We start from the raw sequence: 26693 nt of genomic DNA, 5'->3' as shown, positions 1-26693 counted from the left end.
GATGATGCTGTGAAAGTGCTGTACTCAATATGCCAACAAATTTGGAAAACTCAGCAGTGGCCACAGAACTGGAAAAGGTCAGTTTTCATTCCAATCCCAAAGAAAGGCAATGCCAAAGAATGCTCAAACTACCGTAAAATTGCACTCATCTCACATGCTAGGAGTGTAATGCTCAAAATTCTCCAAGCCAGGCTTCAACAGTATGTGAACCATGAACTTCCAGATGTTCAAGCTGGATTTAGAAAAGGCAGAGGAACCAGAGATCAAATTGCCAACACCCTTTGGATCATCAAAAAAGATAGAGAATTCCAGAAAAACATCTCTTTCTGCTTTATTGACTATGTCAAAGCTTTTGACTATGTGGATCACAACAAACTGTAGAAAATTCTTCAAGAGATGGGAATACCAGACCCCCTGACCTGCCTCCTGATAAATCTGTATGCAGGTCAAGAAGCAACAGTTAGAACTGGACATGGAACAACAGACTGGTTCCAAATTGGGAAAGGAGTAGGTCAAGGCTGCATATTATCACCCTGCTTATTTAACTTATAAGCAGAGTACATCATGCAAAATGCCAGGCTGGATGAAGCACAGGCTGGAGTCAAGATTGCCAGGAGAAATATCAACCTCAGATATGCAGATGTCACCACCCTTATGGCAGAAAGTGAAGAAGAACTAAAGAGCCTCTTGATGAAAATGAAAGAGGAGAGTGAAAAAGTTGGCTTAAAACTCAACATTCAGAAAACTAAGATCATGGCATCTGGTCCCATTACTTCATGGCAAATTGATGGGGAAATGATGGAAACAGTGAAAGACTTTATCTTTTTGGGCTCCAAAATCACTGCAGATGGTGACTGCACCCATTAAATTAAAAGATGCTTGCTCCTCGGAAGAAAATCTATGACCAATCTAGACAGCATATTAAAAAGCAGAAACATTACTTCTGCGACAAAGGTCTAGCTAATGAAAGCTATGGTTTTTCCAGTAGTCATGTATGGATGTGAGAGTTAGATCATAAAGAAAACTGAGTGCCGAAGAATTGATCTTTTTGAACCATGGTATTGGAGAAGACTCTTGTGAGTCCCTTGGACAGCAAGGAGATCCATCCAGGCCATCCTAAAGGAAATCAGTCCTGAATATTCATTGGAAGGACTGATGCTGAAGCTGAAACTGCAATACTTTGACCACCTGATGTGAATAACTGACTCATTGGAAAAGACCCTGATGCTGGGAAAGATTGAAGGTGAGAGGAGAAGGGGAGGACAAAGGTTGAAATGGTTGGATGGCATCACCGACTCAATGGACATGAGTTTGAGTAAGCTCTGGGAGTTGGTGATGGACAGGGAGACCTGGCGTGCTGCAGTCCATAGGGTTTCAAAGAGTTGGACACGACTGAGCGACTGAACTGAGCTGAAAGTTAACCCCTAAAGCATCACTATAGAGATTCAAAAACAGAAAGAAGAAAGAGAAAAAGGAAGAGAGAAAGGAAGGAAGAAAAGAAGGGAGGGAGGGAAGAAGGATGAAGAAAGGAAGGATCCTACCAGGAGACGATATGGAAAAAAATAAGGGAAAATAAGCCTCGATAAATATTGTGTGAAGGGAGTTAAGAGAAAAGAAGAGATTGTTCAGGATCCAAAGCTGGCCTGGAGAAGAAGTGGAACATCAGATAATCATTGTCTTATTAGACTTTTTTCCATTATGATATTCTATTACTTTGGCAACATCAGGATGCCAGGATTAAAGCACTATTATATGTCTATAAATCTGCTTCTAAGAGGTCAGAAGTATTTTCAGAGCCTCTCTTTCAAACTCTAGGAGGACCAGTTAAGCCTCTGTGTCCATGAGTGAGAGGATTCTGCTGTCCCGGGCTGCTTCCTGGGAGCTGGCTCTTGACTCTGATTCTGAGCAATCATATTGTAGCTGGTTCCTTTTTATTCTCTTCACCAATTTAGCATAACTTCTAGTTCATGATGTTGTTTTAGGCAGGGAGACTAAAAAAACTCTTTCCTTTATACTATAAAATGCACATTAGCTCGGTGCCACCTTCTATTAATACTACTCCTTTTCTTTCTTCTTACCATGGAGACCATTTTTGCTTCCAAAATTACTCGGCTAAAAGAATATGTGTTTTTCCATAGTAAACATATTCTGTTTTCCCCAAAGAATCATGCTTAAAAATGAAATATACACAATTAACATAAGTGGGAAGAGATAAGTTTAGTATTTTTTTTTTCCTTTTGAGGCAGTTCATTTGGTTTGTTAACTACCAATTGTTAATTACCAGTATGGGCAAAATACCAGGGTGGGTCTGGGTGGGGAGTCAAGAAAAGCAATGGAGTTGCCCATAACAGGTTAGATCAGACTCTTATTTCTGATTGCAATGTCTTTTTGCTTCTTTAGGCCTAAATTCCTTGAGACTCAGTTTTCTAAGTATTTAAGTGATATAGTGAGTCTATATCCATAGTAAATGAAAAACTATAAGAAAATCTTTCAGTCTTAGTTCCAACTGAAAACAAAAATAAATTTGCTTATCATCGTCATAGCCAACAAGTATAAGAACTTACTGTGCTTCTGGCATTGTAGTATGTGCTTTTTATTTATTATCTCACTTAATATTCTGTATAATCCCATCTGGTCTCAGGTTTATAGATGAGGAAACTGGGGCATAGAGATTAGATATGCAAGGTGATGTGCTGGAATGTAAATTCATTTCGAGGCTAGAATCTACTTCCTTAATCATCATACTATGTGACATCTCCTATGGCTAAATAGTTTATCCTCAAAGGACATTTTCCAGAATTGCATTGACTTTGTATGTGCATCATGTTTTTTCATTTTTATTTTGAAATGTAATTCCCTCCCCACTGTACCTTCAAACTGCACTTGAAAAATGAGAAATTTACTCCCCAAATAAGAAAGGATTATTTTGTGGAGGTCTTCAATCACTGCATATCATAGACAGGACTTGACCATTATGTCATTCTGGATATTTCAAGTGATATGGTCAGAGAAGGAGAAGGAGCTCTATTAATCATGACTGTTGCTTACTATCTTGGAACCTGAGGTTGCTCTAAACCTCTCACAAATATTAAGGGTCACATATTAAGGGTCTTCTATGGTGAGGTCCTTTCTTCCAAAGCTCAGACTTGCATGTCTAATTGCCTGCTTGCCATCTCTACTCGGATGTCTAATAGACAACTCAAGTTTAACATGCCTTGAACTAAACCCCTCATGTCCCACCCCAAACCAGCTGCTGCAGCACCCTCCCCATCTAGGTTGATAGCAACTGCATCCATCCACTGCTCGGACCAACAACCTTGGGGTTTTCTCCTCTTTCTTCCTGTAAAACCCTCTATATTTAGCCCATCAAATAGACTTATGGCTTGACTTTCAAAATATGACCAGAATCCAGATACATCACAACCTCCCCTGCTGCCCTCCTGGTCCAAAACTCCATCATCTTTTGCAGGATCTCTGCAATAGATGCTCAAACACTCCTTGTTTCTCTTCCTTTGCTCTACTACTGTCTATTCAATTACAACCACCAAAGTCTGTCTTCACAACGAAGTCAAATCAGGTCTGCTCACAACCCACCAACAGCTCCTCATTTTCCTCGAGAAAGAGCCAAGGCCTTACAGTGGCCCATGAGACACTGCGTGATCCTCTTGTATGTGGTCTTCCAAAAGCTTTATCTCAGGGAGGGATGGGGAATGCAGGCATCCAGACCTCCAGACATCAGTTACATATAAATCCTGCCTGGATGGTAAATGTCATCTGAAATATGGCATGGTAAGTTTCTAGAGGAAGATGAACATGTTCAGTGAGATTCATCTACACGTGTAAGTGTCAAATGTAATCCCTGGGCATTAGAAAGGAGTGCCACTTGAGGGAAATGGTCCGTCTGTAAAACACGGTTACAAATTTCACAGTAATGTATAGGGGAGAAGACTTCAGAAAAGAAGCAATTAGGCTCATGTTTTAGACATTGGGTAAATGAAGTTAAAAAAGGAGACAGACAAATTTGCTGTCATTAAAAAGCCAGGAGATATATATATATATACACACACACATATGTCTCTAGTTTAGTCTAGTCGCCAAGTTGCGTCCGACTCTCTTGCAAACCCTGGACTGTAGCCCACCAGACGCTTCTGTCCATGGGATTTCCCAGGCAAGAATACTGGAGTGGATTGGCATTTCCTACTCCAGGGGGTCTTCCAGACCCAGGGATCTAACCTGAGTCTCCTGCATTGGCAGATGGGTTCTTTGCCACTGAGCCACCGGAGAAGCCTTGCACATACATATACACGCATATATTGAGTTGGCCAAAAAGTTCATTCCATAAGATGTTGTGGAAGAAAACCACAAACAAAGTTTTTGGCCAACCCAATATTATTATTAGTGATATTTGGTGATGTGACACAGCCTAGATAACTGAACATTAGTGTGAAGGCAACTAAGAAATGAGTTCACTTAAATTCTCCCTATTAAAGAAGGGAACACAGTATAAAATCTATGGGGAAAAATAGTGTCAGTGGTCATACATACTTTTCAGAAGAGAGCCCTGCAAAAAAAAAAAAAGTTTGGGATTAGATATTAATGAGGTGGTAGGATGGAGAAGCAGGTGAAGCAAGAAGATAAACCACTTAATAATCCTCAGGCATTTTAGATGGCCGCGTATCATTTAATTCTTACAAAAACTATGTGAGAAAAGTATGAGCATCCATTTTATTTTTATTATTTTTTGGCTTGCACAATAGACATATATTGTTTTTTATAGTTTGGAGGCTGGAAATCCAAGATCAGGGTATCAGCATGGTCAGGTCTGGTGAGCGGTATCTTTCTGGCTTGCAGGCAGCCACATTCTCACAAGTTTTCTGGTGTCTCTTCTTAGAAGAGCATTAATCCCATCATGAGGGCCCCACCCTCAATGATTGTCCTTATTTTATAGATGAAGAAACTAAGTCTCAGAAAAGTTTGGGAGTCCTTAACTTCTGAAATGAAGAGCTGGTGAATAAGAACAATTTGTATTCGTCTTCAGATGTCCTGGTCTTACACCCCACTGCTCCTTTTGTGATGAGAGCATCCACCCACTTTCGCCGCCACATTCCCTAGGACAGCACTTCCCTACGGAGAAATACACCCCATCACAAAAGCATCTCACCCAGCATACAGAATGTCTAACAAGGTGACTTAACTACACTCAACTGACAATCAGCTGGATGACTTCCAGGGACTGTCAAGATGCTACTGAAGTTGCATTTATGCATGTGACTTTTTTTTCCGCTTGGAGAAAGGATTGACCCCAGATGTCAAAATGGTGCTGGGGAAAAATATACTCTGCTTGACGTCTTTCAGATGAGGCTTAAACAGAGGTCCTGCCCCTCCCAGTCATCAGTGATCTCATAGCACTTCTTATAAGAGCGAAGGTGTCCACCTCAGCCCGTTTTCCTCATTCCATATTCTATGTGTGTTAGTCGCTCAGTCATGTCTGACTCTTTGCGACCCCATGGACTATAGCCCGCCAGGCTCCTCTGTCCGTGGGAGTCACCAGGCAAGAATACTGGAGTGGGTTGCTGTATATTCTATTTCCATGAATAATTACATTCTTTCTTATTCCACTTTTCCCCAGCCTTTGAGGTAAATATCTTTCACCTCTTGCCCTAAATAGTGTGGTGATTGTGAGATGCAGAAGAGCTGCTGTGTTTCACACTGGACAAAGCCCCTTCTTCAAGGTCAATAATGTTGATCACAATGTTATCTGTAAAATATCCTGGAATTTCCCAAGAGGAAGATGAGATGTTCGTATCAAGTATTTATTCTTGTTACTTATATTATATCATTTCTTCTGTTTGCTCCTCAACCAGTAAACAGACTCTCTCTTTATAAGGAACAGGCATACATTGATGACAAATATATCGCTATTAGCTAAGAAAACAGTTCTCTGACACCATCTGGCTGTCTTCATTTTCAGAATATGGTTATCACGTACGTATGTTTTTAAGGCCAGTACTGAAACACAAGACGACTGATTCTGTTTTTCAAACCTCTTTATATTCTAGATCTTTATCCAAGAGCTGAGGGGTTTAGTTTAATGTCAAAATGCACTCTGAGTGGGAGCAAGGAAATCTGTGTGAAATGATAATTTAGACAAGGGCCTGTGAGCTCTCTGGGAAGAAAGAACTAAGAAGCAGAAGAAAGGATATGATACGTGGGTGTGATCCAGATGATAACATTACCTAACATTTGTCTTGGGCTTTTCCGGTTTCAAAGAACTTGCAAATATATGATTTCATTTCATACATTCAAGCACACCTTCATGAATTAATTTAGCAAACATTTACTGTCTTGTACTGTTACCTACCCTGTGCTAGCTTTTGTGTTGGGAATATACCTATGAATAAGAAATTTAAGCAGCAGTCTCAAAGAACTGAAAGTCAGGGAAGGAAATACATATTTAAATTAATAATTACAGTTAAAGGTGTTGAAAGCTTTTTATAGTACAATACATACACAATATTGTGAAAGAATAATGAAAGAGGCAACTCATTTGAGTTGAGTCTTGAAGAAAACTATTCAGATGCAGGTTGGTGGGGTTCAAGTGTCAGATGAAGGATGCATAATCCAGAAGAACACCTACTGAGAGGTAAAAGAGCTTGTTGTTTCTGGAAGATAAGGCTGAATTTATCAGCGCTAATGTGCATGAGGGAGATGCATCCATCTGTCCATCCATTCATCCATCTAATAAGATATTGTTGATCATTTATTTACTATGATGTACAAGGTGGGAAAACAAAAACAAATAATATGGAATCCCGTCCTTCAAGAAAATCACTGTCCAACAGGGAAAATAGACATGGAAGCAGATCATTGCTTTTCAGACCTTACCAAGTCTAAAAAAGTACTCCTAGGATCTGGGTTGACACAGAGGAGATACCAAACACTGCTTGGCTCATTCAAGAAAGGCTTCATAGAGAAAAACATCTCTGATTAGATGTATATTGAAGAAAGGCTCTGCCTAGTAGATCAGAGAATATTGTATTCACATCAGAAGGATGAGGTCATGTGAGAAGCATGTAGGAACACTCAGCATAGGTTACTCAAAATCATGATCAGTGTGGCTTTTGCCCAGCTTCTGCCTGTGCATCTAGAAAGGATGGGAGATGAGTTGGAAAGACTGGTTAGGGACCAAATGACCAGGATGTTTGGATTTTGTGCTGCAGGTGACGTGGAACCTCTGAAGAGTTGTAAATCAGGATGGAGATATGTAAAGCAGATTTGTGTTTGGAAAGATCCAAATGGTAGCAACATGGACGCTAGATTAGGGAGCAAAACTGAGAGTGATTTCCTGTTTGGAGATAATTACAGCGGTTTAGGGGACAAATGAGGATCTGAATTAAGTTAACAACAGCAGAATGGATAGGAGGGGCTGTATTTGGAGATCTTAGTGGGGTAGATGGTTATTATTTTGTGGGGGTGCAAAGGGAAGGGGAATTTAGGCTAGCATCTGGGAGAATCATGCTGTCATAGACCAGAACAGGGCAAGAAGGAAGAGTAAAGTGATGGGACTTGTTCCCCATCGTGACAGATGTGGAGAAGGAGAAACCTGGGCCTGCTGTGAGCAGTTCACTATATGTCGGCATCATTAAATGCTACCAAGAGCATGAAAAGGGCAGGTTCTGAAATTCATAATGAACTGGTGAAATACAGATGCCGCGTGTTAACACGAATGCAGAAATGAAGAAACTAAAGCTTGGGTCTCTTAACTGCTCAGGAATCCAGGAATTCTAGCTCCTAGGCTAGTGCACTTTCCATTATATTGTGCAGTGACTTTTTTGGAATTCATCAGCCATCCAACCTGTGACTTCCTGGGTCTGGAGGGTAGGCACTATGAGTCTTGATCTATTTTGAGACAAGTTCAGAGCCTGACACATCCAGAAACACAGAATATATTCAGTGCCAAAACTTAGGAACTTGACCAAGTAATTAAAATTTTCTTTAATTTAAAAATACAATAATACAGGGATGCTTATAGACAACTGATTTATTTAAAACAATGTTGAAGTTCAATGACTGATTATTATAAAAATTGTTTACCACGAAAGAAACTCCCCCCAAAATTCTGTCTCCCTCGTCACTGAATTTCTTAATTTAAAACCGATGAATATTTGTGGAGATAGTACCGTGTGGGATTCTTTACAATTTTATGAGAGTTCTTCAATAGCTACTTAAAAGAATTATTAAACTCACCTAGAACTATTGATTTAATAACTAAAATAATTTTTAAAACATTTATAATATGTCTAAAATAAGTTATATAAATTACTATACACTGATAAATTCACTGTTAATATAATTCTAAAGCATTAGTCACATATACTCCTATATTACTAGTGGCAGTTACAGCTTAATTACAAAATCTGAAAAGTTCTTAATTGATGAATTTCAATTAATTTATTTTTAATGTCAAAAACAGAAACTGAATAGAATGGTATAAGTTTTAAATGTAAGATTATTCCCTCAACAATGCCTAAACATTGTCTATAGCCAGAAAGTATAATTTATTACTTCAAGTAAATATTTACCGGGAATTTTGGTTTCACACAAACGCAAAACCATCAATTCACACAGTGCATTCACATTAATATACTAGTTTATTCACATACATGTAGGTATTTTAAAGATTCTTTTGTCTTTCTTTAAAGGATTCTTTTTGTGATAAAGGATTACTTTCATGCTTCTCAACTGTAGAGAGTAACTGGGAATAAAAAGCCATAGAGAAATAATTTAGATTGCCATGTATTTATTTTGCATATTCCCCATTATCTATATATTTGAAGAAACATGATTCAACTGTCTGCTTGGGCCCATTATCCTACAGAGATGTTTAATGACGTCATAGGAGAGAATGACGTCACATTTTCAATATTATGACATAAGTGTAAGCTTAAGGAAAAGGAACAGATGGCTGCAAGAGAGAAAAACCCTTGTTTAAATTACACTAAAACCAGAAGTTGGCTCTGAATTGCAAAATGTAATTAAAACTTCATTTTAAAATGCATTTCACAGTTTATCCACCCTAGGAAGAGCTTTTTACCATATGAACTTTGCAGCTGCCACAGAGCACAAAAGAGGTTGCGTTTTTCATGTAAAGCGATACATAGTTCATGGAATGATGGTATTGAGGAGAGTGAAGATAAATCTCATAGACATGGCAATCCTATTTGTTAAAATGTCACATTTCTTGGGAATGGTGTCAGGGTCATGAAAAATGGCTTTAGAGGAAAAAATTACTTGTGGGAGGTTTTGGTGGCTATAATACGTTGGAGAGAAGACAGGACCAGTGTCTTCATTTGTTGTTGACATTGGGCTGAATTGCCCAAGTGTCTGTGTTAAAGAGTGCAATTTGGGATAATTAACACATACCAATTACCAGCATAAGTTAATTAGCTGCATTTTATTCAGCACTTTTTGGTATACTAAGTAGTTTTGCTCCATTTCAGTTTGTCCAATATTTGTCTGGATTTTCTATTTCTTTCTAAACAGGTCTTTTTACTTTACTTTTACTTTACTTCTTTTAAATAGTAAAAGGAAAACTATGACAAGCAATAATTGGGGAAATTTGCCTAACACTTTAAAGGTTAAAAAATAATTTTTCTTAACCCCTTTCAATAGATGAACAAAAAAGACTTGGAGGCTTCAGTGACTTTCTCAAGGTCACTCAGAACGTAGGTGCTGTTGTCAGAGGCAGGATCAGACACTGTGTCCCCAGCACCCTCTCTTTCTCCATTGTCCCAGACAGGCATAGAATATGCACTGCATTCGTGAAGAGATAGCTGTGGCCAGTGTCACTATACAACACCACACTGAAATGTGCTCATGTTTTGTGTGTGTTTCTGTCTCACTGAGTACGCTCTACAAACCAATGTAGATTTCTTAAGAAATTTTCCAGGAGTATAGTTGATTTACAATATTGCGTTAGTTTCTGCTGTACACCAAAGTGAATCAGTTATACATATAAATATATCTACTCTTTTTTAGATTCTTTTCCCATATAGGTCATTATATAGTATTGAGTAGAGTTCCCTGTACTATACACTAGATTCTTTTTAGTTATCTGTTTTATATATAGTTATATATTTGTGTGTATATGTCAATCCCAATCTCCCAATTTATCCCTTGCCTCCTTTCGCCCCTGATAGCCATAAATTTGCTTTCTATGTCTGTGACTCCATTTCTAGTAATAAGTTCATTTTTACCATTTTTAAAGATTCCACCTATAAGTGATAGCATATGATATTTGTCTTTCTCTGAGACAGAGATTGTCTCTGTGTATGACAGTCTCTAGGTCCATCCATGTTGCTGCAAATGGCATTATTTTGTTCATTTTTATGGCTGAGTAGTATTCTATTGTAAATATGTACCACATCTTCTTTATCCATTCCTCTGTAGTGGGTATCTAGGTTGCTTCCATGTCCTGGCTATTGTAAATAGTGCTGCAATGAACACTGGGACACATGTACCTTTTTGAATTATGATTTTTTTCATATATATGCCCAGGATTGGAATTTCTGGATCATATGGTAGCTTTAGTTTTAGTTTTTTAAGGAACCTCCATATTTTTCTCCGTAATGGTTGTATCCATTTATATTCCCATCAACAGTGTAGGAGGTTTCCCTTTTCTCCATACCCTTTATAGCATTTGTTGTTTGAAGAGTTTTTTTTTCCTTTTCTTTTTTAATTGGAGGATAATTGCTTTATAATGTTGTGTTGGTTTCTGCTGTACAACAATGCAAATCAGCCATATATATATGTGTGTGTGTGTGTATATGTGTGTATATATGTGTGTGTGTATATATGTGTGTGTGTATATATATATATATGTGTGTATATGTGTGTGTATGTGTGTGTATATGTGTGTGTGTGTATATATGTGTGTGTGTGTATATGTGTGTATATATATGTGTGTGTGTATATACGTGTGTATATATGTGTGTGCGTATATATGTGTGTATATATATGTGTATGTGTGTGTGTATGTGTGTATATGTGTGTGTGTGTATATATGTGTATATATATGTGTGTATATATATGTGTGTGTGTGTATATGTGTATGTGTATATATATGTGTGTATGTGTATATATGTATATATACACTCCCTCTTGAGCCTCCCCACCCCCACCACCCCACCCATCGAGGTTATCACAGAGCACCACCCTGAGCTCCCTGTCTTATATAGCAGCTTCCTACTAGCTATTTTACACATGATAGTGTATATATGGGGCTTCCCAGGTAGCTGGGAAGTAAAGAAGCTGCCTGCAGTGCGGGAGACCTGGGTTCAATCCCTGGGTTGGGAAGATCCCCTGGAGGAAGGCATGGCAACCCACTCCAGTATTCTTGCCTGGAGAATGCCTGGTGGGCTGCAGTCCGTGGGTTGAAAGGAGTCCGACATGACTGAGCGACTAAGCACAGCACAGTGCATATATGTAATGCTACTTTCTCAATTCGTCCTACCCTCGACTTTCTTAGTTTGTCCTACCCCACTTGATGATAGCCTTTCTGATTGGTGTTAGGTGATACCTCATTGTAGTTTTGAGTTTCTCTAATTTAAAGTAGTGATGCCGAACATCTTTTCATGTGCCTCTTAGCCATCCATGAGTCTTCTTTGGAGAAGTGTCTATTTAATGACCCAGCAATCCCACTTCTGGGCATACACACTGAGGAAACCAGATCTGAAAGAGACACGTGCACCCCAATGTTCATCGCAGCACTGTTTATAATAGCCAGGACATGGAAGCAACCTAGATGCCCATCAGCAGATGAATGGATAAGGAAGCTCTGGTACATATACACCATGGAATATTACTCAGCCGTTAAAAAGAATTCATTTGAATCAGTCCTAATGAGATGGATGAAACTGGAGCCCCTTATACAGAGTGAAGTAAGCCAGAAAGATAAAGAACATTACAGCATACTAACACATATATATGGAATTTAGAAAGATGGTAACGATAACCCTATATGCAAAACAGAAAAAGAGACACAGAAGTACAGAACAGACTTTTGAACTCTGTGGGAGAAGGTGAGTGTGGGATGTTTCAAAAGAACAGCATCTATACTATCTATGGTGAAACAGATCACCAGCCCAGGTGGGATGCATGAGACAAGTGCTTGGGCCTGGTGCACTGGGAAGACCCAGAGGAATCGGGTGGAGAGGGAGGTGGGAGGGGGGATCGGGATGGGAATACGTGTAAGGAAATGAGTGAATAGCATCTTTGAGGGGGGGGATTTTTTTATATATATTTGTAGACAATAAAAATCTGTTTGGTTTTCAAAAAAAATTAAAAAAAAATTTAAAAAAAAAGTGTCTATTTAGATCTTCTGTCCATTTTTTATTGTTTTTTTTATATTGAGCTGCATTAGCTGTTTGTATATTTTGGAAATCAATCCCTTGTTGTTTGATTCATTTGCAAATATTTTCTCCCATTCTGCAGGTTGCAATGTAGATTCTTATGTAAAATTTAACTGCAGAAATAACTAAGTTTATCCACTAGGCATGGTGACATGTTTAAAGGCATCTAGTTTTTCTTATATTTTCCTATTGTCTGCAATAGTGGTGACAGACGAAATGTCAGTGGACATTAGGAAACGGGAAAGGAGCAGTGTCATTAGTAAATATTTGCTTTTAAAAATACTCATGTGCTTATCAGGGCCTTACTTTGTTCCTGATTAATTTCTTTTTTTGCTTGTTTGTTTTTGGTTTTTTAAAAATATTTGTTTATTTGACTGCATCAGGTCTTAGTTTTGGCACATGGGATCTTTGTTGCATCTTTGGGATCTTTCATTGTAGTGCATGGATTCTCTAGTTGTGGCCCACGGGCTTAGTTGCCCTGCACCATGTGGGATCTCAGTTCCCTGATGAGGGATTGAACCTATGTCCTCTGCATTACAAGGTGGATTCTTAACCACTGGACCACCAGGAAAGTGCCTGCATTTCTCACTCAGTAGTTAGATCTGAGTCAATTTGACTAAATAAGTTGTCTTTACTATATATACTGTGTATAATGTATATACTCTACAATGCATATTCATTCCTGTCCCCACATACATTTCATACCTAATGCATGCAAAAGCATAGTCCTAACAATAAATTATTAAGAAATACAGCACTGTATGCAGAGAATTCTACATGTTATAAACCATTTCGCGTGCAAAACATGCTAATTTTTTAAAAGTATTTCCATTCTATTTACATATATTAAAATATTTTGGTCAAGTTTAAGTTTGCTAAATTTCTGCCTGGAATTGTTTTTGAATGGTTTCACATTAATTCACTAGTATGCATAGGAATTAAAAGGATACAGTTCCAAGGATACCAAATGATTAGTTGGGGGTGGCTTTACAAAAACACCCTTATGGTTAAGCCACCATAATTATAATGGACTATTCATGTTGAAGTCAGAAAGTGGGTCTTGCTCCTTGCTACATCCTAGTGTCTGATATATGGTACTTTTAGACACTTAACAAATATTTGGTGAGTGAAAGAATAAATGAAATTATTCTTCACTCCATTACTTCATCTAATTAAGAGCATGAAAAATGTATCAAAATTGCATCCTTTGAAGAGGTGGGCAAATTTGGCATGAATAATCACGGCTAAAGAGAATAACACGTGTTGATCGTCCATCCCCTATGCCCTGTCTTCTCTTTCAGAAACCCTCAGGTAAAATTCCTCTGCCTTCCATGGGGAGAAATTTTCAGAGAGATGTGCCGTGTTCCTGCACTTAATTATCATTGTGCCCCTAATCAAACTCTAGGCCCTGGGTTTCCATCAAAGCCCTCTGTTTTGTTAAATACATAATTAAGTAGAAAACGACTGAAGCATAGCACCTGTCTGTTGCCCTCCCAGGGGCTTGGAGTTTGATCAATAAATAGCTAGTGCCCAAATACCTTCCAACCATGTCTTTCTACCCCACCTTCCTTGGTAATGAAAGAATTTTGTTATCACAAAAATACCCACAGCTACTCTACAGTCCATTGCAGATAAAACTTCCTTGGAGGCAGATAGCAACAAGACTCTTCCTGGGCTGTCTTCTTCCATCACATATACCCTGTATTAGGCCCAGAGGCAGGGTATGATGACATGCCACCTGAAAATGTGGCTGGAGTTTTAACAGATAGTCAAGTTTTAGTAAGTGATTAAAAGGCACAAAGCCTTTGTGGATTAAAAGCCCAGACAGCAACACAGAAGTGCTGGTGTTATTTTCTGACAAATGTTGACTTTGGGTGGCTGTAACTGTCAAGGGCACCCCCCTGTGATGTTCCCTGGGGTTACACCCACTGCATTCCTGGGCACTTCCACCGGCCTGCATTTCCTAAAGAGAACAGATGGTTAGGGGAGGGGACTAGACACAGAAGCAGATTTATCTTGTCAGGCTGTCGTCTCCAGGCAAATGACCTGAAGCAGGTCAGAAATAGCCACGTGACAACAATGTGGTTTAGTGTCCTAAGGTGATGGCCATTCATTAACCCTTCCCTCTCAGGGTCCCAACTGCTGCTTTCGGCTAGGCCTATCACAGTTTTGTTGTTGTTGTTGTTTTATGTGTATGTGCATGTATTTTAAGATAAAATGCCCTATGTCTGAATGCAAGTGAAGAGTTATATATCTTCAAAAATATTTATTGCTTTAATGGATTATGGACACCCTGAAGGATTTTATTTTTTATCATATATCATTTATTTACTTATATTTCCCTACTATTAAGTACTCTGACTCTGAAGTAATTGTATTTTGTATTCTCAAATGATAGAAATCCTACCTTTAAAGAGAGGAATGAACAGTTTTACAGGGATTGAAAGCCTGTAAAAAGCTAGAAAGCCCTGTGTCCTAAAAAAGGGTCACAGGACAGAGCCAGCATCTTAACTTGCTACTGGCAACCACAACAGCCTGTGGGTTCAGAATCTTCTCCTTTATGCCCCCAAATTTCTGTTGTTGTTTTCCTGGAAGCCTTGTTTTCAGGATTCTCTTCTTTTTGTGTGTGTTGTCTCTGCATTTTGTTACACGAAATACATGTTCTTTTGTGATGTGTCCCCATTATAGAAGCTGAAGTCTTTGCCCTTTCAATACAGATCAGACTGTGTGTGCAGCCCAGTGGACCTCGGAGAGTCTGTGAAAAGATGACCTAGTCAAACGTTAGCCTGGGAACTGTCTTGCTGTGAACACTCACATCAAAAAGCTAAAGTTGCCCGCCTCTGCCCCCCTGAATTTTTTCGTCTGTTACTTTATTTGGTTTGTTTTTCCCAGTGCACTCCTTTTTGTGGGGCCATTTTCCCTAATTTGCCTGTGCTCTGAAATATTCATACTTATAGGGACAGTACTGTTTTTTTAAGACACTGGAACCCTAAATCATCCCTGTGTGGGTACAGAATGGGTGACTGTTCTAGGATTGGTCTCAGGATTTTCTAGGATGCCCTGAGTTTGGCTGATGTCAGGCCAAGCTCGACTTTCCTTCCCAGGCCATTTTAAAAAGAGGCAATGATCTACAAGCAATAAATGCTGGAGAGGGTGTGGAGAAAAGGGAACCCTCTTACACTGTTGGTGGGAATGCAAACTAGTACAGCCACTATGGAGAACAGTGTGGAGATTCCTTAAAAAACTGGAAATAGAACTGCCATATGACCCAGCAATCCCACTTCTGAGCATACACACTGAGGAAACCAGATCTGAAAGAGACACATGCACCCCAATGTTCATCGCAGCACTGTTTATAATAGCCAGGACATGGAAGCAACCTAGATGCCCATCAGCAGATGAATGGATAAGGAAGCTCTGGTACATATACACCATGGAATATTACTCAGCCGTTAAAAAGAATTCATTTGAATCAGTCCTAATGAGATGGATGAAACTGGAGCCCATTATATAGAGTGAAGTAAGCTAGAAAGATAAAGAACATTACAGCATACTAACACATATATATGGAATTTAGAAAGATGGTAACGATAACCCTATATGCAAAACAGAAAAAGAGACACAGAAGTACAGAACAGACTTTTGAACTCTGCGGGAGAAGGTGAGGGTGGGATGTTTTGAAAGAACAGCATGTATATTATCTATGGTGAAACAGATCACCAGCCGAGGTGGGAAGCATGAGACAAGTGCTCGGGCCTGGTGCACTGGGAAGACCCAGAGGAATTGGGTGGAGAGGGAGGTGGGAGGGGGGATCGGGATGGGGAATACGTGTAACTCTATGGCTGATTCATATCAATGTATGACAAAACCCACTGAAATGATGTGAAGTAATTAGCCTCCAACTAATTAAAAAAAAAAAATTAAAAAAAAAATAAATAAAAAGAGGCAATGAAATGGCAGTCAATGAAACTGAGATAGTATAGCTTTATTATTCAAAAGAAAATACATATACAAATGTGTGTACATATATATGTGTACCTATATATGTTGATTTTATGAGCAAAAAATAAACAGATATATATACAGACATATATATGTATGCATATATATATATTTTTAGATTTTTTGATTTATTAAAATATTTTTAAAGACTCAATTTTATTTTATTTAATTATTTTTTAAATCTTTTGGCTGCATGGCCATGTAGGATCTTAGTTCCCTGATCAGGGGTATAGTTTGATTTTCTGAACAGAGAAGTCCTACTGTTTTAGAAGTTAAGGTTTATCTCACAATTTCCAGTGAAAGGTTATGTTCTATTAAAGCCAAGCATCATTTTCTAGGGCTTCCCTGATGGCTCAGTGGTAAAGAATCTGTCTGCCAATGTAGGAAACACGAGTTGAATTTCTGGCTTGGAGAAGGAAATGGCAACCGAGTCTAATATTCTTACCTGGGCAATCCCATGGACAGAAGAACCTGGTGGGCTATAGTCCATGGCATTGCAAAGAGTTGGGCATGACTGAGCAACTGAGAAAGCATCATTTTCTAACTTGCTTACATGTCTGGCTATAAACAGATAGATTCTTTAAGAAACTTAAAGATTCTTTAAGAATTAGCTGGAGCTAGTTTAAGCAGTAGGGCAGGCTGAACATTCAAAGGAAAACTTCCAAACAGAGTACATGTGAAATAATGAATAAAATGAAAGGGGACAAAAGATCATATTTTAAAATGCCTGTCTAAGCTGGTAGGAAAGCAAAGGACTTGCTCGGGGTGTGGGGGTGGGGCGGGGGGCAGAAACAAGAGAGATAGCAGAGAAATGAGGTGTAGGGGTGATCCAGAGCTGCCATTTGCCCACCTGTTTTTTTTATTGAGGTGTAATTGATGTATAATATGTAACTTTCTAGTGTACAACATAGTGATTCACAACTTTTAAAGCTTGTATTCCATTTACTAGTTATAAAATATTGACTATATTCCCTGTGTTGTATAGAATGTCATTGTGGCTTATTTATTTTATACATAGTAGCTTATACCTCTTAATCCCCTTCTGCTACCTCGTCCCTCCCCCTACCCTCTCCCCACTGGTAACCACTAGATTGTTTTCTTTATCTGTGAGCTTATTTCTTTTTTGTTATGTTCATTGGTTTGTTGTATTTTTTTAGAATCCACATATAAGTGATATCATATAGTGTTTGTCTTTCTCTAGTAGTACACTATCTATCCATCTAGTTCCAAATGGCAAAATTTCATTCCTTTTTAAGACTGAGTAGTACTCCATTATATATAATGGAGTATTGTATATCACTTCTTCTTTATCCAGTCATCTGTTGATGGGCCCTGAGGTTACTTCCATATCTTAGCAATTGTAGATGATGCTACTGTGAGCACTGGGGGTGCACGTATCTTTTCAAATCATTGTTTTTGGCTTTTGGGGCTTTATATCCAGGAGTGGAATTTCTGAGTCACATACTACTTCTATCTTTAGTTTTCTGAGAAACCTCCATACTGTTTTCCATATGACTATACCAACTTACACTCCCACCAACACTGTACAAAGGTTTCCTCATCTCCACATCCTTGCCAACATTTGTTACTTGTGTTCTTTTTTATGATGGCCATTCTGACAGGTGTGAGATGATATCTCACTGTGGTTTAATTTGCCTGATGATTAATGATATTGAGCATCTTTTCATGTGCCTGTTCATCATCTCTCTGTCTTTTTTTGGAGAAATATATATTCAGATCTTCTGCCCATTTTTTAATCAGATTGCTGTTTTTCTGTTACCTGGAGGGTTTTAAAGGGTGAAGTGAGAAAGTGCTGGGCTGAACAGAGATAAATCAGAGATACAGCCTCCACCAGCACATAAAGGGAGAACTCCTTTTACTCCCCCTAAAAACACCCATGTGGGTGGACTCAGTAAAAACCTGGCCCACAGAAGGAGTCTTTAGAGATTTTATTTCTTCCTCAGTCTTGTCTTCTGGTGGAATGGAGGTAGTCAGGAAAAGAGTCTTCCATGAGAATCAATAACAACAAACCTGTACTTACTGAATTCAGGGGCCAAAATTCATAGCATCGTGTGGTTCTAAAATCCTCACACATTTAAGCTTTCACAAAAATACAAATATGGTACAGTTCCACATATATGAGATACCTGCGGTAGTCACATTCGTAGAGACAGACAGTAGAATGGTGGCTGCCGTGGACTGGGGTGGGGAGCAGGGAGGGGAGAGGGGATGTTGTTGTTTCAGGGGCATAGAGTTAAGGTTGTGCAAGATGAAGAGAGTTCTAGAGATTAGTTGCCCAACAATGTGAATGTACCGAAAACAACCGAACTTGACACTTCAGAATGCTTGAGGTGGTAAATTTTATGTTATATGTATTTTCAGTTCAGTTCAGTCGCTCAGTCATGTCCAACTCTTTGCAACCCCAAGGACTGCAGCATGCCAGGCCTCCCTGTCCATTGCCAACTTCCGGAGTTTACTGAAACTTATGTCCATTGAGTTGGTGATGCCATCCAACCATCTCATCCTCTGTCGTCCCCTTCTCTTCCTGCCTTCAATCCTTCCCAGCATCAGGGTCTGTTCTCATGAGTCAGTTTTTCATATCAGGTGGCCAAAGTGTTGGAGTTTCAGCTTCAGCATCAGTCCTTCCAATGAATATTCAGGACTGATCTCCTTTAGGATGGACTGGTGGGATCTCCTTGCAGTCCAAGGGACTCTCAAGAGTCTTCTCCAACACCACAGTTCAGAAGCATCAATTCTTCAGCAGTATGTATTTTACTACAGTAAAAATTGGTTTATAATTTTTAAAAATTTAGTTTAAAGTAGTCTCAAGTTAGTAATGCCCCCTAACTACCTATAAGAAACAAACAAAACAAAACAAAAAAACAGGAAAATACCCTCCAACCTGGGACTCATAATAATTTCCAAGCAATCTAAGATCACAGTAATATTTTACAAGGAAATAATGAATGAGGGCCAGAAGAACCAACGAACTATAAAGTCAGAGTAAAAAGACAGTGGAAATTAGATTTATTAACTACAAAGTTAAGATTGTATTTTTGATAATTTTTAAAAGATTATGCTGAAAATATGATGAAGGAAAAATAAATGATCAAAATTAACCAAGGAGAATTGAAAAGTAACCAAATGGAACTTATATAAGAAAAAAATCTATAGTTCTTAATATTATAAACCAAACTGATGGACTAAGCAGCAGATTGATTCCACTGGAGAGAGAGAAGTAGTAAATAGGAAGATGGGACTGAAGAAATTACAGCTCAAAGACATAGATGGATAATGAAGTACAGGTATTTAGATCCTACATGTATCAACTCACAGTTTACAATGCAAATAATAGGGGAATAGGAAGCAATATTTGAAGAGACACTGGCTGAAGTTTTTCAGAAACAATGGAAAATACCTTCCTACTCAGGAATCCCAAGCAACAAAATAAAACAGAAATTCACACTGAGATAGCTCATAGGGGAAAATACAGAACAGGTGACAAAGATGCTACAAGTAATCTGAAAAAAGGACAGATAACTTAAAAGGAAACACAATTACTTAAAGCTGATATAACAGCAACAATACTAATCAGTTGAAAATGGAATATCTTTAGAGGACTTAGGGAGAATAACTTTTAAACAGAATTATCCATTCTAATTCATTATTATAAATTATCTATTATATTAAGTTATTCCTTATGAATGAAGGAATAAAGTCATTTTCAGACACATGAAACCTAAGCATTTATCACCAAAACAGACCCTCAGTAAAGGAACTTCAAATGATGTACCTCAGGAAATAAGTAATATTTCAAGGATAAAGATCTGACATGTGAGGAAAAAATGGTAAGCAAAGGAAAAAAGCAAAAACACTAATCTAAACATACACTGACCATGTTTTTAACAACAAAATAATATCTAATCACTGGGTTTTAAAAAATCAAGTAAGTAAAAAAAAAAAAAAAAAATCAAGTAGACCCCACATCCTGAAAAATTTAGCATATAACTTAGATTACAATTGAGGCTGAAGGATTTTAAAGTCCTTATATTACTAGGAAGGAAGGAAGGTAAAAATATTTACTGTATTCAAAACTTTTAAAATTCTATGCATTAAATATACATGTTGATTTTTCTACTGTAACCACTAATAGAATATAAAGAGTATACATACCTTCCAAAGAAGGGGAAAAATAGAATACGGAGATGAAAATGAAACAATAAAAATAAATCAAGAAATTTTAACAGTAACTACGACAAAAAATCAGTAAACATAGTGAATGTAAAAACTTGGGTTTACCATATAAAAAGAATATGGCTGGGTAAAACTCCAAACCCAGCCATATGCTTTTTATATAAGACACAAGTAAACTATAAAGACAAATAGGTAAAGATTGGTATAGGCACATTCAGTTCAGTTCAGTTCAGTCGCTCAGTCGTGTCCGACTCTCTGTGACCCCAAGAATCACAGCACACCAGGCCTCCCTGTCCATCACCAACTCCTGGAGCTTACTCAAACTCATGCCCATGGAGTCGGTGATGCCATCCAGCCATCTCATCCTCTGTTGTCCCCTTCTCCTCCTGCCCCCAATCCCTCCACAGCTTTTAAAACCAAAAACCCCTCTAGTATTCACATTACAATGTAAAGCAGCTCAATACATGTTGATAAATTTCAATTCACCAGGAAAAATAATAATTTGTATGCATGTGATAACATAGCTTCAAAATATATGATGCAAAAATTGAAATGTGTACAATCAGAAACTAAAAATCCACCATGCTGGATTTTAACATACTTCTCATGGTAACCAATAGATTGAGAAATCAAAAAATCAGTAGAAATATAGAATATTTGAACAATACCATTAACAACTGTAGTCTAATGGATATATAGAGAGCATTTATAGATAACAGCAGAACACAATGTTTTCAGGAACCTAATAAATATTTTTAAAATTTAAAAACATATTATCTATACACTTTTGCATGTCTGATATATTTCACACTGTTTAAAAAAAATTAAAAATCATCTTATTGATTAAAGGTGTTACATATATTCCATATCATACAAAATATGATAAAAATACATTATTTTAAATTCAAATGAAGCCACCCAGGACCTCAGAGCAAATGGTAGAGGCAAGATATAAAATGTGTCTCTGGGTCCAAAGATTCTATTCTTCACACTGTGATGTACTACCTCAATGATCATTATCGAGAAGCATCCTTGTATTTTATCAGTACAACCAGAAGATTCCTGAAGATTGCCAAGTATTGATCTGGATACCAGCTGCCAGAACAGCTGCCTTTACCTCGATGTCCCTCAGTTTTCCCATTAACACTGGCTTCTCTGTTCTGCCACAACTGTAGTATGTTTAATATTTTTTCTGCACAAGATTTTACAGTGTTTTTATCAAGATGAAGCATTTTGCCAATACATTCCATAGGAACATTAATTTATTAAATAGCAGACTGTCAGGTCTCATCATCAGGATTTATCGGTCTGCTAACATGGCTTTATTCCACTTTGCAAGATAGAAGTAATGTATTATTAGTCTCATTGGTACTACGTTAATTCCTTCATCAATTCAGTGTAAGGACCAGTGGCTAGCCTTTGCAACATTGTTGGGCTTTTTCATTCCAATAACTGTAGCCAATGTCTGTTTATATAGTCAGTTATTTTACTGACCCTATGCATCTAATATAATATGAGGAGGCTGAGTGGTGGACCTCAAAAAGACATGTCCATGTTTCAACTCTGCATCTTTGAAAGTGACACTATTTGGAAAGAGGGTCTTTTCAGATGTAATTAAGTTAACAATTTTGAGATGAGGTCATTCTGGATGATCTGGGTGGGCACTAAATCTAATGACGGGTACCTCATAAGAAACAAAAGAGGAGACACAGACAGGCTTGAGGAGGCCATCTGAAGACGGAGCAGAAATTGAATTTAGGTGGCTACAAGCCAAAGAAAGCCTGGAACCACCAGACGGTGAAAACAGCAAAGAAGGCTCCTCCTTGTAGGTCCTTGGAGGAAGCACAGCCTTGCCAACACCTTAATTTCAGACTGTTGGCTTTCAGAGCTGTCAGAGAATACATTTCTACTATTTGAAGCCTCCCAGTTTCTTATAATTTGTTACAGAACCATAGGAAACTAAGATATAATACCACCAAACAAATAATATACATATTACTATTATTTTTTTAGCATTGCATTTTCCAAAATTCAGATGATTCAAACCATCAGTCACAACAGCAACGTTTATATGTGTGTTTTTATTCTCAGAATGTAACCAATTTGCCTTCCCTTTATATTTGCAGATAAATTTATCACTCTACCTACTGGTAAATACTAAGCAGTTGGAATTGACACCAACTGTGACATCATACCTTGAGGCAAAGCAGTGATACCTCCCATGAAGGGTTATGAAGGAGTAACTAAATTAAAAGAAATGACTTATGCAAAGTACCTAGGGTACTGACACAGTCTAGGGACACAAAAATGGCATCAGTGACTTTTATTAATGTTTATGGTAAAACTTTCTAAATACTATCTAACATGGAGTTAGTAGTTTTCTCTAGTGTTTCATTGATCTGATGATTCTATTTATTTGATCACCCATGAATCATGTGATAGTTGACATTAACTGGTAGATGTTCTGCTTACCTATCGATGTGTGACATAACTGTTTTGGAAATGTCTGCTCCAGCTTCTTGCAACACTCGGATAATCTGAAATGGTGCACTTTGATTCCTTCCGGGATGAATAATAACAGGACAGCCAAGCTGAGTCTGGGCGTGAGCTGTTGCCTGCAGAACCTTTCTTTCACTGTCAGTCAGAGGCCAGGAGCAACCAATTTCCCCAATAACGCCACACTTGATACTGGTTCCATCGGCTCCACAGAGAATTTCATTAACAAGGACATCAGTAAGCTAAGGAAGAGTGAGAATGAAAATTTATAAACTGGATTTTATCAACAGAGAGTCAATACAGTATGTGAATGAATTTATTCATTGAGTCACTCATTCTTTTAAAAATGTATAAATGTATTCAACATTCATTCAGTTAATACTGACGAATGAGAAAGGCATTTTACTGGCAAAATCTCAAATTCAACAAGTTACTCTAAAAGAATTTTAGAATAGTCCAGTGGTTAAGACTCTGTGCTCCCAACGCGGGGGGCCTGGGTTCAGTCCCTCGTTGGGGAATTAAGATGACACATGCTGCACAGTGTGGCAAAAAAAAAAAAAAAAAAATTGAAAAGAATAGATACATGTATATGTATAACTGAATCATTTTGCTGGACACCTGAAACTAACATAACATTGGTAATGAATATACTCCAAAGAAAATTTTAAAAAATTTTTAATTAAATAGAAACACAAAAAGCACAAGTTACTCTAGATCAAAGATTTAATAGTATCTTACTGTGACTATTTAACAAGAAATTCATGGATTTAGGAAGCTACATGGGGGAAAGTGACTTAAGAAGAGTACATACATTGTGCATTCATTCATTCATTGAGATAAAAATCCATAATTTAATCTCAGGGGCATGTAGAATGTAAAAAGACTGTCTTTGAGTCTGTGTCAACTGTAGCAAGTAATTCTTTAATTCTCTATTATTTATTCTGTCCTTTGCCCTACTCTTTTTTTTGTTTAGTTGCTAAGTTGTATCTGACTCATTGTGACTTCATGGACTGTAGCCTGTCAGGCTTCTCTATCCATGGGATTTCTCAGGTGAAAATACTGGAGTGGATTGCCATTTCCTTCTCCAGGAGATCTTCCTGACCCAGGGATTGAACTCGTGTCTCCTGCATTGGCAAGTGGATTCTTTACCACTGAGTCTCCTGGGAAGTCCTATGAAAGAGAAAGTGTAGTCACTCAGTCATGTCCGACTCTTGCAACCCCATGGACTATAGTCCTCCAGGTTCCTCTGTTCATGGAGTTCTCCAGGCAAAAATACTGGAGTGGATTGCCATTCCCTTCTTCAGGAAATCTTCCTGACCCAGTGATCGAACCTGGGTCAGGCAGATTCTTTACCGTCTGAGCCACCAGGGAAGCTACACTATGTAGCAAAGCAAATTCATAGCATATAATTCTAAGATGACATTTTGGGGGAGTTTCTATTTATCTTTACTGCTAAGTGTGGTTAGAAGAATGTGTAATCCCTGATATCAGGATAGTCTTCAAATAATATCACTGTATAAAAAGGGACCAATTAAAAATATATATATATATTTGAGTACATCCCTGGGCTTTCTTGGTGGTTCAGTGGTAAAGAATCCATCTGCCAATGCAGGAGACACAAGAAACTCGGGTTCAATTCCTGGGAAAATCCCCTGGAATAGAAAATGACAACCTATTCCAGTATCCTTGCCTGGAGAATCCCATGGACAGAGGAGCCTGGCGGGCTATAGTTCATGGGTCGGCAAAGAGTTGGACACAACTGAGCACATACACAGACTGGCAGTCCATGTTCCCAATGCAGGGGGCCTGGATTCAATCCCTGGTCAAGGAACTAGAATCCTGCATGCTGCACGGTGTGGTCAAAAATAAATAAATACATAAGACACCAATTAAAAAGAGAAAGGCCTGATTGGGGAAAATGCAGATAAAAATCTGAAATATAAAGTATTTTAAAGATTAACTGATTCTTTGCAAAGGCTGCAGCTGACATTCTATGCCTATGAAACAGATAATGGAAGATACACATGAATATATACATATACATGTAAATACATATACATTTGTACTATGTGTATATATAGAAAGAGCACACATACACATGCAAAAAAGCTTTGTGGCTTATTCTTTCTCTTTAATCCCTGAAAGATTTACTTTTCCTTCTGCCCATTCTTGCTTAAGATCCTATTTAAACAAAAACAGGAAAGTGGATTTTCTTCTACTCCTTTTTGTAAAAGGAGAAGGAAACATATTTGCAAAAGTGCCAAGTCTCTGCCTGCCAAGTTTCACCCTACAGTGAATTTTTATTGCTGCTTACATTATAAAATTCAGAAAGAAAACTGAGGTTGCATAACTGTAGCTTACAATGGAAAGTTGAGGTTTACACAAAGCCTGTGCCACCACTACCGAGCAGATATCGTATACGTGAATCTAAGTATGAACATATCAGGTTTTTCAGTGACCCATGCATTAAGATCTTCTTCCAGGATGCTGCTTCTTTATAAAATAAAATGTTTCTAATTTAGGTCCCAGTGACAGATGTCTTTGCTAGCTGGCAAATTTCCATAGCATGTCTCTGAGCCAATGACATTTCCAAATGTAGATGACATGTAGGGATAATCCAAGGCCTGAAGGGCTGACTGTTCTGAATTTACACCCAAATATTGTCCAAGAAGGGCTTCCCTGGTGGTTCAGTGGTAAAGAATACACCTGCCAAGCCGGAGACAAGGGTTCGATCCCTGGATCAGGAAGATGCCCTGGAGAAGGAAATGGCAACCCACTCCAGTATCCTTGCCTGGGAGATCCCATGGACAGAGGAACCTGGTGGGCTATAGCCCATGGGGTTGCAAAAGAATTGGACATGACTTAGAGACTAAAGAACAACAACAACAATTGTCCAAGAAACTAGGGCTTTGATTGATACCTGCTCCACTGACATGGCTCTGGTCTCTGACGAGTGAGTCGCATCCACGTAAAAGCCAGCGCCAGCGATGATGTGGACACCCGTCTCTTCCGAAAGCCGCTTCAAGGTCCGCACGTCCCGGCTGAGACCAGTGGTTGTGTTTTCCACCAAAGCTCCTCCACCTTTGGCTTTAAAATCCAACAGTTCTTCCTTGACGGCTTCCGTCTCCTGATTCAGCTGCAGATTCTCTTTATGGGAATAAGGGTTTTTCTGGATCCAAAATAAATTTTTCATTATAATAGGCTCCTTGGAGATAACTTCGTGACTTGGAGGAGGTGGATAGTAACAGCAGTCGAAGGTCATTGTCAAATGTTCGTGGGTCAGGGTGCGACCCAGTGTGCCGGGCTCCACAAGGCCCAGGACCGTTTGGACTTTCCCACTTAAGGAAGACATTTCTTCGATGCTCTAAAAAGAGTGTTTCCTGGAAAAAAGAAAACGATAATCAGAAAATTTAACACACACAGAAATTCTGTCCATAGGGGATGTGAGGCTGTGAATGTATACCAGGATAAGAGAATCAATGAAACTAGAGATATGATCTCACTCATCATCCTGCCAAAGTCAGAGTCTGTCGCTTATAAATTGTTTAAGTTCACTGCAGCTCAAAGTGACATGCATGGTGTTAAATGTCC

The 26693-nt window shown here is 38.4% G+C and overlaps 1 protein-coding gene across 2 annotated transcripts in view; it reads right to left on the bottom strand.

Annotated features, from left to right (window-relative positions):
* Positions 1-26693, bottom strand: part of PTER (phosphotriesterase related) — a 75211-nt gene that overhangs the window by 10222 nt on the left and 38296 nt on the right. For both annotated transcript variants that reach the window (XM_061126287.1, XM_061126286.1), the window contains 2 exons: positions 26023-26482; positions 23079-23344 (listed from right to left, as the gene is read on the bottom strand). In XM_061126287.1, the coding sequence (XP_060982270.1) occupies positions 23079-23344; positions 26023-26454 (698 nt within the window). In that variant the 5' untranslated portion in view covers positions 26455-26482. The remainder of the gene's footprint in view (positions 1-23078; positions 23345-26022; positions 26483-26693) is intronic.

Source organism: Dama dama, chromosome 23 (assembly GCF_033118175.1).
Source record: "Dama dama isolate Ldn47 chromosome 23, ASM3311817v1, whole genome shotgun sequence".
Classification (NCBI taxonomy): Eukaryota; Metazoa; Chordata; class Mammalia; order Artiodactyla; family Cervidae; genus Dama; species Dama dama.
The sequence above is the reverse complement of the archived record's forward strand: the minus strand, read 5'-3'. Positions and strand labels throughout refer to the sequence as shown.